Raw genomic sequence first — 17,507 nt, forward strand, 5'->3', positions numbered from 1 at the left:
TTTGCCAAGGTGAGGTAGAACAATTCATAAAGTTACCTGTGGTTCCCAAGATAAGGGTTTGGCCACCCGGAGTGGGTCACAGGAGAAATCTAAGAGGTCATGAGGTTTGCTTTTCTGGTCTGTGTGTGTTGCTTTGTGACATAATGGGTCTCAAATTGTTCTTTAAATGAGACGTTTAAAGGGGAAATCTCTCTTTGGAGGAACTGCCTTTGGAAGAGGTCACCAGCCAGAAGTGGCAGGAACCACCGGTTTAATCTTTAACAATGCAGTGTGTATAATAAGCTGACCTTTTTGGGTATTTTTAATGTAAAATCAAAAACTGCAAAGTAACAAATACATGAAGTAATGTTTTAAAAAAGGAATGTTTCCTTCTTAAACACAGTGAAGTAAAGTGCATTGTTGAAACGGGAATACTCAAGTAAAACTCAAGTTTCTTCATACGTAAGATAAGAGCAGTCAATGATAAGAGCAGTGTAAAGAGATAAGAACAGTAAAAGGTTCTTGACTCTTAGGTTGGGTACATTGAGGTCTCGCCTTTTGGCTTTTGTGTAACATGCACTGTTTAAAAGTAGGTAAGGCCTGTGACAGGGCAATGTCTGTGCACAATGGACAGGACTTCTCTGCTAAGGTGCAACACTGTTGTAGTTCAAATCATTATAGGCGTCGCTGTTTAGTGCTTCCAGGACTCGTCTAACCTCGGAACACCAAAATGCCTTCCATCTCTGCTCCTTCCTGGATATTTTAGTTGCTTGTACAACTTCATGAAACTCTTGTCTGACTTGTTGTTTCTCTGCTTTCAGGGGCTGGTGAATCCGGGAAAAGTACGATAGTCAAACAGATGCGAATATTGCACGTTAATGGCTTCAACGCAGAGTAAGTTTCGCTGGTTCCCCCTCAGTTCACTATTCACTAAACACTCCCACAGTTTCTCTTTAGAGTAAAGGCGCCCATTTAGATGGATATCTGCTCAGGTACTGACATATTTGTTGACCAAATACCTAAATTATGTAATGATGTTTTGGAGAGGAGTAATGGGGCATTAAGAAGATACCACTGATACAAAATACCTTTCCCACGAGTCTTCAAGTTTTCAGGTAGAGCAGGAAACTTGGCTAGTTATTACTTTTAAAATCGCCTTAAATACAGAAGTAAAAAGAAGCATTGGATGTTACTGTTACCTATAAATAATTTCTTTAACCATATATTTAGAAGTGATGAATTAGCAGCTGTTTCCAGCTTGTTTTTATATTATAGCTAACAGAAATACTGTATTTGAAGTGTTAGTTGGACAATGAAAGAAAAAAACTAAATGTTATTGGATTCATTGTGAAAATGGTAAATCAGATTGAAAGCCTTTTATGATAACTGTTTAAAAAAAAAGATATTCTATACATGTCTATACACCAACAAATACCATATATTAAGAAAGTATTTTATCATAGTGGATTAAACCAATATGCATCAAGTGCAGTATTTTAAGAGGCATTTGCCTTTTTATAAAACCTCGTAATGCAGCGAGTGTAAACTGTTTTTAGATTGCAGAAGCACTGCTGCAGTAGTTCCTTACTTTGTATTAAGTTCGTGCACAGCAGGATCTTCTGGTTTTTACCTTTTCTAAAATCAGTAGGGATGTATGCTGGTTAAATATACTCCACATTGTTTATAAGAATTAAAACAGACTTCCAGGTCCTTATGTCACAGCCCGGCTCAACGCAACATAAAGTGTAGACTGAGTCCAGAGTTTGCAGAAACATTGGTTTTATTTTAAATTACTTAATAACCTCAGCTAAAGACGACAGCCCGGAGAGCATGAAGGTAAGAAGTGACATCTTTGCCTGAGCCAACCTGAGGCATGCCTTTATCCACGCCTCGTCAGGTATAGACAATTGGTAATTAAACCTCGGCAACACCCAGAGACTCTTTCTTCCAGAAAACCATTGTTAGTAATGACACCTCTCGTAAGGTGGTCTGAAGTCAACCTGACGTCGGCAGAGCACGTACTCGCTCTCTATCTACGATTAGCATCAACCAAATCAGTGAGGAGACAAACTCCAGTCTGTCCTGACCTGTTATGCTTGTCATTTATATGCACTCTACAGTGGCTGAAGATAAATGTACTCCTTGGTGTCAGTATAAGGATAAAAAAGTTTATTTAATAAGACTACCAGTGCTGGATGAATATTTGCTAGCCGAGTTGCATCAGACAGTCTTTCTTTTGGCCAATGTTAGCTAACATTAGCCTAACTGCTGGTATGGACAGATTACTTCATGCCCAACATATCAGGTGGACATCCTTCTAACCAACCACTTCCTTTCTAACTTTGTCACTGGTACAATAGAGCTGGATTTAAACATTTCCATGGTAACACTGATCTCCTGTCAATCACACTGGTAGAAGATTGCTGCCATTCGATTGGTTGTAGTTTTTTTTCTGCAACATGGTGAATAAAATGTGTTTGAGGAAGGTTGATATCATACCATCGTTTCACAATATCAAACCTCGTATTATGTTTACTTTGGATCGCTACAGTATTATGGCTCATAATCAAAATCCCTATGGAGAACTCTGTTGAACTCTGTACCATCTGAAGTAACATGAGTATGTCTTTTTTTGTACTTGCTGCAAGTTTGCGTTGGTGTCTGAGTTGTGCTGTGAGCCAGCTGTTTGTTAACATTACTGATAAATAGACGCAGTGACTGAAAAAGGTTGCTTAGAGAAAGTTTAAGCAGCAAAATGCCTTTTTAAGGTGATCACACAGCTTTAGAGGTGCTTTATGTTGTCTTGCATTTATAACAAAGAAGTAAAAGAAGTTTACCTTTTGGTAAACTGTAAAACATACTAAACATATTCTCACTTTTTCAACGCAATGGTCTTAACAGAGGGGAGGAGCTCCTGTCATTCCTGTGAGTCAGGAAAATAAAGTTTTGGGCTGTTTTTTTTTTTTTGTTTTGTTTTGGGGTTTTTTTGTATTGTTGTGGAGCAAATAGTGAAAAGTTGTGTGACACAGGAAGAAGGCTTTGTCCTACTCAACTTTTAATGTGGAAACATGGCTTTGGGTGCTTTTAGCCACCCTGTCTTGTGAATTTCCTAAAACTCCTTCCCAACTTGATGCAGTGGAAATAAAAGTCACATTTTTCTATTCTTAATCATCAGTTTCCTTGAAAGGGGTTTTGGGCTAGAAGCATCATCATGTGCTTATTTTTGGGTCGCATCAAACAGACTCTTCTCACAGACTCAGGCGCCCTGGTGCAGTGATGAATCCCCAGTCTCTGTTAGGGTTTGTTTCACTCTGTGGGTTTCCCCCTCTGCATGCAAGGCTTTGCCATTCAGTGTAAGGTGCCTGTATTGGGGTGATGATGATGGTGGTGTTTGGTTACACACCAGGAGAGGGGTAAGAGGAAATGGGTGGGGGACACAAGAGATGACTGAGCAGGACAGCTCCCTTTAATAGAGGTGATCTGTTATTTATTTATTTATCTTGTGGAGGTCCTAGTGTGAGGAATATAGCCTTTGAGTGAGTTTCATTACATTCACATTGAGCCTCAATTCCCTCACATCCTAGCTCCTCCCAGCTGGGATGGAGGTGAAGTTGCCGTGTGCTGAGTTGTTTGCTGCTTGCTTGTATGCTTTTGATTGGCCGGGATTTCCTTATGGTTAGGGTTATATCGCCACATGCTACTTTGGCATGCTCTTAACAATGCTTGCAATCACTTTGTTGTATTTTCAGGCGGGTGGGAGTGTTCACGTAGATGTAGCCGAAAGCATCAGGAATCTATTTTTTTATTTGATTATTTGTTTTTTTTAGACAGAGGCTATATCTGTTGAGTCGACCAATAAGCCAACTGGAAGAAAATATAAACAAGTTAGACAAAGAGAATGAAGCACATGACAAGGTTGGGTTGCCAGGTAAACCCATAGACTAACATCAAACTGAGTATTTGGGCCATCACCATTTTATTTGTTTTTTTAAAATAAATCTAGACATTACGAGTGAGAGACGGCTCTAATGATGAAGCAGAGGGACGCGACTTATAGGCTAGCAACTTGCTTTTTAAGCTCACTTTAAAGCATACCATGGTAATATAGAATGATGTTAATAATTTGGTATAAAAGCTGTAGCCTTATGAATTACAGCGTGCTTTCTACGAGATTTGATTTAAAGCAGCCGAGTTTAGAAACTCGCATCATTTTTTTTGATTAATGACAGGTCAACAGAAACACTGAGTGTGCTCATGGTTGTACTCGAGTGTTACCTGAGCAAAGCTTCCTTTAGACCGTAGAGAGATCACAAACTCAAACACAGTCAGGTTTTATTTGACCTTTTATCAAGTTACTCACAGACTTGCTGTTAGTTAGTGATTACTGGCTGTGACACATATGTTCATAACAGGAAAAGTACCTGAAGCTGCTTACTGCATGTGTTTTGGTGAATGTTGTCACATAGAGTCAGCGACTGGTTTGACCAGCAATCAGAAAGGAATCGATTCATTTTTGCCTAGAAAAAACGAAACGGGAATGTGGGCAAAAATCCTGTGAAAGTAAATATCTGAATGCGTTTCATGTCATTAGGTCAGTTTCAGTGCATGTTCAGGTCTTCTGTGCTCTTTTGACTTGTTTCTTTCACCAGTCAGGAATATATCCTACTGACATGAATTTAAATGCCAATTATTTAGAGAAATTGGGTGCTTTTTAAAAACATTTGTAAATATGCACACAAAAGAAATCTGCACAGCTGTGTTGGTCTCTGTATGGAGAAAAAGTCATAGGTGAGAATGAGGATCACTGCAAAAATTCACATCTGGAATAAGGCAGAAAGTGCTCAGAATAAGTGACACAGGGTTGTTTTGGGGAACATGTGCTGCTGTTGTGTTGCCTGTTCTGATATAATTGTTATTAATCCACCTTATTATCAACAAGGCTTTAAAAGATTTGAATTTCAATTAGAAATTACCAGCATTCATCCCAGAAATATTATATTTTTGGTTAAAATATTGACATATTTTACTATTTCAGTGCCAGCCAGTGATGGTAGCTGATTAAAATGCCCACATGTGCTTTTATATTAACATGTGAAGTGGCTCCAACTGGGAAGTCTTGTTTACATTTTACATAGGACGCATGAGTGAAAGATATCCACCCATGCGTTTAATTTAAAACCTTTCCCCTCAGCACAAGTTGTACACCCTTGATTTTAGGGTTTGTATTCTTGCTGTAAGGTTAAGTAGCCGGTTGTTGAGATATTTGTGGAATTCATTATCAAATCTGAATTTCAACAACCAGACTTTTGTGTTTTGTCAGGACACATTTGAAGGAATCCAGCACTTATGTTTCTGTGTGACGTCAGTGCTTCGCGATATCAGCAAAGCTCACAGATTGCATGAACTGCCACGTTGTGAAATTCTGTTTATCTTTACAACGACAAGGAAGGACAAAATGTGGACCGTATTATTTAATTTAGCAGTATTTTGGGCTCCTTGGTGTTCATGACTTCTCAAACTATAGTACAAAAATGTACTGTAACAGTCAACTAGCTGTGTGGTTTAGTGCTTAATGAATGTCATTGTCAAAATTAAGACAAGCTCTGCTGTTCTTGTTTGGTATCAGCAAAATTCAGTGGTTGCACTTGGTCAGCAAATAAAGAAAATATCTGTGTATGTGGGGCAGTCGTAATACTGATGTCAGATATAATTTAGCTCTAGGCTGACAAATACATCCTGGAGAAGTTAATATTACACAGCACATTTCCACTGGAATCCACTGGGACTGACACTGAGGAAACAAAACATCTCTGTGTAATTACTGTTTTTATTTATTTAAAAATATTGTTTCCTGTTCCTGTCGCACTGCAGTGGCCATATTTGGATTTATAGCTGTACAGGAATATTTCTTTAAATGTCATCATTCACTGTTAACCTTTGCAGCTTAGGTCATTTAAAGCTAGTTGCCATCTATGCTTTTAAGTAAGTAAATAAATAAAGCGCATGTGAACTCTTGTCTTCACAGGGAGAAAAAACAGAAAATTCATGATATTAAAAACAACATTAAAGAAGCTATAGAGGTAAGACGCTGTCCTTTTTTCCTCCCACTTTGATAGATGAATGATGTTTGTTTGTAATGTTCTGTCTGATATGCAGATTTTTGGCTAAAAGAGGAAAAAACATGGATTATAGCTTCTTTAAAAAAAAATCCAAAACTCAATGCTTCATTCTAAGGGAGGAGGCTTTTGGTCACACATGCCTTCAGACAGGTCAGCGACCCCATGTGCGCTCCTGACCAGCTGGGAGTTGTTGCAAAAATTAGCTACACCACAACTCTGCTTGCTGTTACTTTGGGCAGTAGCAGATTGTCACAGTCACTTGTAGTTTGCATCATCCCGTACATACAAACACTCACTACCCACTCGCCGGGTGGTGGAGAAATTTCAAAAAGTGCGATGCAAACTAGAAGCAACCTGCTAGCGACCAAAGCAATCAGACGGAGGCTTGCGGTGCAGTCTCGAATACCTCTTTGCAACTGTTTTCTCTTAGTGACAGCCAGCAACCACTCCCCAACCATATGGGGAATACAGATTTATCCCTAGCAGGTGGTGGTTGTTGGGGATTGCCGAACAGCCTCCAGGCATGGGTGACTGAGGGGCTAAGATGATGAAAATTTGTATCTAAAGCTATTTTGAGGCAGTGTAAACACATTTAGGAATAATATTAATGAATGAGGCTTTTTGTGTTTGTGTTTTCTTTTCATACAGACGATTGTGGCGGCCATGAATACGCTCACACCTCCTTGCCAGTTAGCCTGTCCTGAGAACCAGTCTCGGATTGATTATGTCCTGAACCTAGTAAACCAGAAGGATTTTGATTTTCCTACAGTAAGTTCGACTTTACTTCCTCTTATATCTCTGACTTTTAATTGCAGTTTGTTTCCTTCTGCTTTCAGTTGAACCTCTTGTTCTGTGTGTAAAGAAAATAATGAATGTTATGACACAATGAAACATATGATCAGACAGTAAAACAAAATTGAACAGCACAAATTTTGAAGAGCAATTTGGTTTTAAACAAAGCTGCTGCAAGTTGATACATTTAAATCTTTGTTTCCCCAGTGGGTGTTTTTTGTTGTAAAATCAATCCTGCTGTTTTGCACTAACAGGTGTAAATGTGTTAGATTCTCATTACTAACCTGCTGAATCTTACAGGTGTTCTGGCTAGTTGTGCTAGAGGTGAGTAAGTATCACGCGACAGCCTGTATGAGTCCGCCTGGTGTGTTTGCGTGGTGATTCAGTAATTAGCAAGTGTGCTTCCGCTTGGGAGGTTGTCAATTGAATGAGCCTCTCACCTGAGAGTACCACACCGCCGATTAACTCTAATTGTCTGTAATAAACCTAAATGTGTCCAGAGGGACACGTCTTCTATAAACGCGTAGACCAGTCTGCTCCCAGCGGCCTGGGAGGAAGTCGATGGAGGTCCCACCACCGATCTGGAGATTGATTAATTGATTTATTTGCTCATGTCTTTCTGGTATTAAGACTGGTGTTCCAGATTAGTTGATCAAACATATTTTACAAAGTAATGTTCACCCTTCTTTACACTGGACGCCATTTGGGGTTGAAATCTGCAGCCACAGAATCAGTTTGTGTGTGAAGCATTCTGGCTTTAAATTTGTGTTTCGCTACTGAACAATCTCCAATATTTCAGTAAGTAGACAATGACTGCAAAATTCAGCCTTTTTTTTTTTTTTGTTAACTAGCTAACAGTGGGCGGTTAATTACATTTTAATTTCAATTACAATTTTGCATCCAATGATTATTTAAAAAAAATAATGATTTTTTTAAATTAGATTGATCTTAAATTGAATCTGGCATATTGATTACTATTTTGCATTTTTGCTATAGTGAATCATATGTTGCATGCTTTTCCTCCACCCTTAAAGCCCAAACTCTTACTTTAGCTTAGCTAGAGCCAAGATCATGTAGAAGAAGCAAAAGTTGAAAATGTTTCGATAGATGAGCCTATGTTGGGAACGGTTTGTTGCAGCTATGGATGAGGTGGTCTCTCACCTGGTCCACTTTTGGGGACAGAGGGGTCAGTTGGATGTTAGCTCTCCATTTCTCTGTGCGTAACTGCGATGCCGGTGTTCTGTCCAGTCAGCAAACGTTCTCAGATCGGTATACACTTTGGTTTACGACACCCTGACCTACCAATTTACAGTTTGGCATACAGACCTTTTGTCGTCTGTATGCCGAACTGACGGCTCCTATTCACATGGTGGAATTATGTATGTATGCTACTCTGATTTGCCTGCTGAGATGATGGAATGACCAGTTTCCTGAGGTGGGTTAGTGTATGGTGGTGTGCTTAATACTGAAAAACACACCATTATCTCTTCACCAGATCAGCCTGTGTCCTGCCCTACATCCATCTCCCTTTCTTCATTTATCTGGTTGTTTTTCATTTAATTTATGTGCTAATTTAAAATTTAAGGAAATCATACATTCAAAGAAATGTTGTTGTTGTTTTTCTTTTTAAGACATTCAGTGAATTCATGTTTAAAGTTAATGAATATTTTGTTTTGGCCCTATAACTATCCCCATTATCTGCTGACAAATCTGATAATAAGATTATGATCATGCGACCACACACAGTGAAAAACACGTCCTTTGCGTATGGGACGCCAGCTATGAGAAGCTGGCAATCACTGTTAAAGCGATGATTCAAACAACCAGTTCTTTAATAGTGATAGTTTTTGATAAAGGGGAGGAAAAAAAAATCCCTAGCTTTAGTTTCCCAAATGTCAGCTTGCAGCCTTTCTTTTTTATGATCTTATACTTTCTATGTTTATTGTATAGAGGTCAAATTAACTGATGAGTAAACCTCTATAAGCAGAAAATAAATTAAAACTCTTGAGTGCAGCATTACTCGGTTGTTGTCTAACAGGGGAGCGGTTACAAAGAGTGAAAAGAACACAGTCTGTGTTTTTCCAGCACGGTGGCCTTAGTGTTTAAACTGGTTGCTCCTTTCGTGTACATTTGTCGTGTACATTTGTCATTTACAGCTGAGTTTCCAGTGAAGAGTGAGCGTATTTGTGTGTAAGCAAAAGGAAGTCTCCTGATATTGTCTCTGTTACGTCATGGCAAATTTATTATGTGGGCCTATCTCGAGCTGACCCTTCCCTCGGGCTGTCCGTCCGTCACTAGACTTCCACTGCAGGAGGGAAAAACCAGAACTCATTTTTTTAAAATTTTAGGGTGTTGAGGATTACAGTAAATCCAAACGTGAAGGCAATGCTGTTAGTGAAGTACTGCTGTGATTTTTGAAAAGTTCACAGTGATAGCTGGTTATTTAAAGCAGTGTTTAAAGAGCATCAAAAGTCGAACAGTTTGTCGTCTGAACGCGTGTTTGTTAAGGAAAGAGAAATGATGGGCCCGGCTCCTTCTCCTCAGCTGCCTCCTCTTCCCGCTCCCCCTTGCCTGGCCTTAGGGCCTACTGGAAACCAGTTTGACTGGTTGACGCTGTCTTTCACTGGGAAGAAAGACAGACAATAAGCTTAGGGCTTGTGTTGAATATCCACGGGCTTTTCCCCTCGAAGCTTTATGTCTAATCAATAATCCTCATAATTATTATTCACTAAAATGAGTTTTTTGTTCTAAAAATGAACCACTTAACTTTTTGTTTTCTTTTTTAACTAACTTACTCGAGCCTTTTTAGTCTTTGTAGACTGATTGTTGCACACCTGTGCTAAGCTGTTTGCAGCACACAGCATACCCTATCCTTAAAAACCTTTTGATGGTAAAAAGAAAAGGAACGTTCAGCGAGAGGAGCAAAGGAGGGATCCCTCTTTCAGGACAGACAGGTGTGTGTGTGTGTGTGTGTGTGTGTGTGTGTGTGTGTGTGTGTGTACACAAATTCACCAACCCCTTCACTTTCGTTTCACTGTAGAAAATATGCAGGAAGTCTTTAAATAAAAGTGACCATGAAAGTAAATAAGGCCGAGATGCATCAAAAAAGGATGGGAAATAAATAAATGTCTTCTGTAGATTTGGCATAAAGATTTATCTGTGTTTTATTTTATGCTCTTATCATTTTTCATTGTCTAACTGTATTGATTTGCAATTAAAAATAATATACAAAAATAAAAGACTTAATAAACACATACAGTTCTAAAACATATAAATGATACTTTGATTCTAATTCTGTAGGAACCCTTTTAAATATAATTAAATGATAACTGCTGCACAGCATCTCAGATTAGGTCTATAAGCAAGCTCCAATTCTTAACATGAAAACTTTGCATAGCTATAGTATAACAAGCATCAAGCTTTTTATACAGCAGTAAGTTTACAGTCCTGCATAAACTGTAAGGGAAAAAAATGGTAATAAAATAACTAATTTATTTGTAAAGACATATTGACATATTACTGGTTACTGTATTATTTAACAAAATAAAGTTTAAAAAGAGAATAAGTGAGTTTGTGGTTACTCCTAACTGAAACACTTCTTTTCTTCTTAACGCCAACATTTTTAGCTGATTAACAAGCTGTTCTTTTTGTAGTTGAGCTGATCGTGATAAAAAAATTACATCCTTTATAGTTGTTGGGTTTTTGTTTTTTGGCAGAGTAAACAAAATGCTAAATTATATTTAGTAATATTTATAAAAAAGTTTTTGTGTGCACTTTTTTTTCTCTGCTGCAGTTTATTTCAAAAGGTGCTTACTGCTTTCGATTGATCATTTATTCTGAAAAATTCTGTTCATCTGCTTCTATTTTCTTAACTGTTTATCCAGTTTAGGGTTGGAGGAGCGTTGGAGCGTTTCCCAGCTGACACAGCTTTTAGCTATCCAAAACTATAAATTCAAAGCCCTTAAATCCAGGATGCAATTACAGTGTCACTTGTTTTTACGTCATTACATTCAGTTTTTCTGAGTTGGTTCAGAAGTAAGTTAATATCATTGTCACGGTCATTAGACCTTCTGAATTCCAGCACGTCCAAAACGTTGCTCTGAGCTCTTCCCACAGTCCTACAGGGATAAACTAAAATAACAATAATGAATAACACTGTGTGTTTAAAGACAAGTGCATACAGTTCACCTGTGATATGTGACAGTCAGGGACCTGCACAATGCACAAACATTTATGTCATGTGCAAAATCTCAGTTTTTGCAACATGTCAGAAGATAATAAGTTCCCAGGGTTAACTTTTCAGATGAGTGTACTATGAAGCAAGATTAGTGGGTTTCTGAGGTATGCCGAGCTCAAAGCTCGAGTTTTGTGCGCTAATTGAACCTAGCTAGGTCACCACAGTCGTTTCGGAATCGCCACGTTTAGAGCGTGCTCTAAGAGCAATATCGATTTTCTGCAGAAGGAATGTGTTTTATACGTGTAACCTGTTGATCCATACCTTTAGGAAGCCATGCAGACGCGTTGGGAACATGCGAAAGGCCTCGTGCTGCCAACCTTTCCCAATTTGTTTTATACTCTGCGAACTGCATCTAATTGTGTTTTTAGCCTATATGTAAAATCGAGTTCACTTTGATCTGGTGACTTATTTCTAAATCTCGTGCATTAGCTCACGGGACCCACCCGAATGTACTGAGTAGCCTATAATATGTTTTATAGTTTCACACTTTCCACCTTTTGTAGTCATCATGTTAGAAACACACAGCAGCTTCTGATAGCATACCATAATTGCAAAAAACCCATGCCCTCTTTATATGTTGCATTTTTGTTTAATTTCTTATATCCTGTATGTATCTTAATCACCCATCCCTCTGTCAGAAGTAGGCGACATTCAGTCTCTAAATTTTGTTTGGAGGAATAGTCAAGGGATACATCAAATGCCTCCTTTTTACATGAGCGTGCACAGAGCCTAAAAAAAAGAATGGGTTAACAAAGAGAGCTAGTTACCCACCCTCCCCAGCTAATGTAGATGAAGCATAGCTATGCTGGACTTGGTAGATAGCAAGTTATATCTCTCAGACCTCTGTTTCTAAGTGTTGTGATTCTAGCCCAGCTCATAGCCGTTAGCTAGTCTTTACTTTTCGGACCAACTCTGCATTGATAGGTGGAAAACACAGTGCCCAGCATTTGGTTAACAATTACATTGAAGCTGGTAACACTTTTATGGCGATTTTCAGTAACTTTGTCTATGTTACTTTCCACACACTAACAATAGATTGCTACTCATATACAGCACGTACAAATTACCCACAGGGCCACTTCTCTAAAGTGAAAGGCTCAGCTGATAACCCATGACTTAGACTCATTCCATTATCCTACTTAATCCTTGCTGATTTTTTTTAATAGTATACAGTTTAACTCTATGGCTCATAATGGCTTATTTGTGCCTGTCTCTATTGTATGTGACCACTTCTAGATCACAGTGAAGATAGGCCCCTGCGTAGTGACAGTCTAGCCTTGTGTCGGTACAAAGCTCTCCGTTTCTACATGAACTCTGTGAACTGCTCTGTTTCCTGCTTATATCAGTTTGCTCATCTGCTGCTCCTCGGCGAGCCGGCCTTTAACTCCAAACTAAGCTGGGGTGTATCACTGCCCCCCTCGGCTGTCCTTAAACGGTTTCAGCCATCGAGAACCAGATGAAAAATACAGCTGTAAGACAGGGACACAGGCCTTTCCAAGATCACACGCAACTTTTTCATGTACAACCAGTCACTAATATTAAGAGCAGATCACTAGTTTGACGGTCCTTCTGTATCATGCCTTGTAAACGCTACATTTCTTGAACACTTTTCAGGCGATTTCATGAAACCGAACTCGATTAAACTGATTACACTTCAGTGATCAGGGTCACGGTGACATCACAGGAAATTATGACATTATAAACAAATGCTTAATGCAATAAAATAATTATGCGATGGGATTTTATATTTAAAAGGTCAAATGTAAACTTCACTGTGACATCAGAATGTCCTGCAAAAGCTGACTAAATGCGACAACAGTAAGTGTTAGTCACATTTGACCAACTTTAACTCCTGACAGTAGTCTGTAGGGACAATAAAGTTACCATTTCCACAAAAGCCTGACCAATACAGGATTTTTATAATCAATACTAATAGTGTATCAGTTAAAAATATTCCAGTAAATCAGCCCATGCGGTTTTCTTTTTAGACACATAAAAAAACAAATTTCTCTAACATTTCTTTATGTGTAGTTATTTACTCATTTTCCCAGCTATGCTCGGATCAGCTGACTGTTGTTTGCGGTGTTCCAAGCACGTGTGTTGCCAACACAGGAAGCTGCAGAGTGCCCTCTGGTTCACAAACTATACCATGTTAACACTCATAACATGGTTGAAGGGTGTTTCTCCCGTCTCCTGTTTTAAGTTTTGTTTATCAGCAGGCGTATACCAGCTGACGGTATCAGGCGGCTGATTAACCATTCGGGCTCTAGTGCCCACACTGAACAGTGTTATAAACCATTTACCTTGTTCAGCCCGAGGTTTCTTCCTGTTAAAAGGGAGTTTTTCCTTCACAGTGTCACCAAGGGCTTGCTCATAGTGGGTTGTTTGATTGTTGGGGGTTTCCCTTTATTATTGTAGGGGTTTTACCTTACAGTATAAGTGTTATGATTTGCTGGTATATAAATAAAACTGAAATCAATTGAAGTGAACATTTGTGTGACGAATAGAAATCCAGGATGACCGGTAGCTACTTGTGGTTGCAAACAGTTATGTTGTACAGGTGAGTGCAGAGGCTAGCTTAACACATATTTTGGGCTGTTTGCTCAACTTCTGGAGGTCAACACAGCACATGTTGCTTCCTGTGTGAAAGGCCCTGTAAGTTAATGATATCCAACATCTGTAATGCATAATGCGTGGTCCAAATGCCCCCCAAAAATCCAAAAACATGCACAGTTGAGAGAGAAAGTGAGAAACATCCATACCAGGAGTTTATCCCTTCCAGCACAAAGAAACATCTGACATACAACAGAGTGATTTAGCCAATTGTATTTGGGTAACATAAGTTGACAGATGTAAGCTGATTTGCTAAAACGGTATGACGTCTTAACTTTTACTGGCTCTTTTTTTTTTGTTTAAAATGTCTCACCTGTCTGTCCTGCACCCTTCATGGTCCCCTCGCCTCACAGTGAACAGAAATGCCCAATGGGGGGAAAAGTTAGAGATAAGCATGTCTGCAAATTCGATCACGTTGCAGTTATTTAAAAATCAGGACATCAGAAATATTTTGTCTCATTTGATAATAATGACATCTGGCTGTAGCTTCTCCACACACCTGCTGAAATCTGGGCGTGAACTTCTCCATCCACGCCCGTGCATTCCCAGAAATGTGGTGGTTATGTGGAAATGTGTTGCATGACTATAGAGAGGGAGATTTGATTTGTTGTACATCTTAATTGAAATGAATTAATGCAACTTGAGGGGTTGGTGGAGGTTTACAACCATAAGGTGGTAATTCTTGTTTTTACAGTCAGTTACCCTGTTTCCAGTTGCAGAAAGCCGCAGATCTCAGGTGTGTTGCTGATCCAAACCAGCTTTTGTCTTTTCAGGAGTTTTACGACCACGCAAAAATCCTCTGGCAAGACGAGGGTGTGCGGGCATGCTGGGAAAGGTCCAACGAATATCAACTCATCGACTGCGCACAATAGTGAGTCTTTGCTTCTCTTATACTTTTTTCACCTCTGTGCGTACACTTGAAGTTAAACGCGGGCACATTTCTAAGGACTTCCTTTTTCGGGTTTTGATATTTAAAGGTGAGACATATAAACCATTCAGTGTGTGCTCTGGGGGGAGTTTGGGTTCTTTCCCGTGTGGTTTATGTGAGCTCAAGGTGTGAAGATAAATGGTGATAATGAATGCAGTGCTACTTTGTCAAGTGTATTTATTTTGGCTTGTTTATTTTAGTAGTTTGTAGATCATTTCTTTAGGCTAGAAATAATGATGCGCGGTCTCTTTTTCTTTTTTTTTTTTCTTTTTTTTTTTTTTTAAAGGATATTTGGACTTAGGTCCAAATGTCCAAATATACACTTAAGGTGTTGGTGTTTTGTTAGTTGGTCCACCACTTAAGTATTGACTGAAATGTTTGAGCTACCATTAAATTGGTTAATATGAAACCGCTGACTCACATTCGCTGTCCCCAGAGGGTATTTCCCTTGTGGGGACACCAGGGGGTTCCCTTTGTAGTTTGGACTAAAACCTTTCTATGAAGGTTAAAGCCCCTTTCAGTATGAATTGTTGCAGGCAGTCTATACTTGCAGTTGTGGCTTGTGTATGGCGTCACAGCTCCTGGTGTGCAGTGCCCTTTGGTGACGTTTTGGTTTCCCATGCACCTTCCAACTTTTGTAACCTGAAGCCTGTGATGATATGTTCTGCAAAAAAAACAGATAAGAACTTAGCAGTCACTTTGTTTGAATACTTTTTTCACCATTTAAATTTTCTTCTCAGTTTTGACACTTGCCCATGCACGTGTTGACGTAGCTTATTTATTAAAACATAGATTTTCCACATGGTAACGAGTGCTGTTGAGAGCATGCCAGAGCAACAGGTAGCAATAGAACCCTACCACATAGAAAACTTGATAGAAATATTGAATCCTACAGACAATAACTTTGCATGTGAAAAACTGAAAATGAAGGCACGCACCGCATGTGGGCAAAGGCTTGATATTCAAGTGTTTATCACTGAAAAGTACACTGCTACTTCTTGTGCCCACATTTATGACTATGGCGCTGCGTTGACGTCACAGTTCCCTCAAGCAGCCACTAATGTGTCAGGCAAAACTGTGGCATAATTAGTAAAAATGTGTTCATTGCATTGGTTCAACTATTGTTCCTATTTTGTGCTAATTAGCAAATATTAGCTTAAATGTTAAGCTAAGGTAGTAAAAATGGTAAATGTTAGCATCATAGCGTCAGCATTTAGCTTAGAGCACCTCAATGCCTCCGTAAAGCCTCAAAGAGCTGCTAGCATGGGCGTTAAGAAGCATCACAGATGGCCGGTGTTGGTGGCACCAATTAATTGCTGTTTTGGTCATTTTTCTGGCTAAAATTTGTGCTCACCTGATCTAAAGTTTTCATGGTGCTTGGTTACAGATGTTCCTGCTGTGAATTGGACTGTTGAAAGGTTTCGTTTCCATGTGCTGGCAATTGGTTTTTCTGTCAGGTGGATTTCTGGTTAGTCTTTGCTAAACAAAGTGCAGACCTTTTGGATGGTGATGGTGTGTGTGTGTGTGTTTTTATGGATGGGGAATTGGTTAACCTTCCTGGAACAGCTTTTTGTGTTTTCTGCATTGAAATTTGGAACAAATTTGGAGGAACATTAGCTTCAACTTCCCCAACCCGTGCCGCCTGACTCTCCCTCTGCTGTTCCAAGCATGTTATCTTTCCCTTTGGTCTTTGGTCAGTCTGGTTTCATTATAAGACCCAAAACGATCACATGAGTCAGAGTATGGGACCTGTGCTGACTGTTTCATTTGTCGTTGTGTTTAAGCAAGTATCAAATATAAAAGCGCTCATAGCATTATATTCGTCATTTATTGCATGCTCATAGATATAACGGTGATGTATGAATTCAAATGGCATATTTTACTGTAGCAGCCAGTTGAGGGGGAACTATTTTTAAACTGCTTCACATATATTTGGTTATCAAGTTTCTAACCTTTGGGTTTAGATCAAAAGAGGAAGGAGTGAAGCAAAAAGTAAAGTTGTACTGCACAAATTCATGTTCAAATTGTAAGATTTTTGTTATGTTACAAATAGTTAAATCAACTATTTGATGAAACACTTAATGAATGACTTTGTCTCCCAGGATTTACTGTTAATCTGTAGGGACGACATGCCACCAGGTCCACCTTCAGCTCTGTGTGGCACGTTTTACATAAAATCTCACTGTAGTAACTCAAGCAATCAAATGAATGAGGAGTGAATTACGTATACATTTCCAAAAAGTAGAATTAGAAGTTCTACTGCATGTAAAGTTGTACTTTATGTGCCATATTTTTGATGAGTGTACTCAGTTACTTTACACCGCTGTCTTTGTGAGCGTATGTTGTCATTGTGGGTGTGTATACATGTCATTTCCATGTTGCAAATGCGACCACAGTTGTTTGTCGCAGTCACAGTTGCGTGTGTGTGTGGCACTCTTATGTTTTGTGGGAGGCGGGTGGGCTGACAGCACAGGCTGTCAGTGAGATGATCATGAAAAACCATCACTGTAAGAAGTGTGATTGAACACATGCGGCGTTTCACGCATCTGAGGAGAGACAGCGATTGAAAATGAGAAAAGATCGAAAAGAGAGATTGAAATTGAATGAGGGTTTTCCTCTGTTGCAGGAACCCTCTCCTTTCTTCTCCTCTCCTCTGTCCTCTCTTCTCCTCTCCTCTCCTCTTCTCCACACCCAGCAGCCCCAGTGTTATGATGGATCAGATGTTGGGCTGGGTGGCCAGACCGGAAGTGCTCCCCTCCCCCCTCTGTGTGCTTATGTAAACGGAGAAGCAGAGAAAGAGAGAGGGGAGAGCTATTTTTAACCCAGGCAGGCTGCAGAA

General features: G+C 39.3%; 1 protein-coding gene across 5 annotated transcripts in view; it reads left to right on the forward strand.

The window, feature by feature from the left end:
• LOC100710082 (guanine nucleotide-binding protein G(s) subunit alpha) overlaps nucleotides 1-17,507 on the forward strand; it is a 35,903-nt gene that overhangs the window by 2,872 nt on the left and 15,524 nt on the right. For 3 of the 5 annotated variants that reach the window (XM_025907080.1, XM_005458821.4, XM_019359338.2), the window contains exons 2-5: nucleotides 801-873; nucleotides 6,005-6,059; nucleotides 6,747-6,866; nucleotides 14,499-14,611. In XM_025907080.1, coding sequence (XP_025762865.1) covers nucleotides 801-873; nucleotides 6,005-6,059; nucleotides 6,747-6,866; nucleotides 14,499-14,611 — 361 coding nt within the window. The remainder of the gene's footprint in view (nucleotides 1-800; nucleotides 874-6,004; nucleotides 6,060-6,746; nucleotides 6,867-14,498; nucleotides 14,612-17,507) is intronic. The other 2 variants (XM_025907081.1, XM_003454281.5) reach the window with 1 other exon arrangement.

Source organism: Oreochromis niloticus, linkage group LG5, assembly GCF_001858045.2.
Source record: "Oreochromis niloticus isolate F11D_XX linkage group LG5, O_niloticus_UMD_NMBU, whole genome shotgun sequence".
NCBI lineage: Eukaryota > Metazoa > Chordata > Actinopteri > Cichliformes > Cichlidae > Oreochromis > Oreochromis niloticus.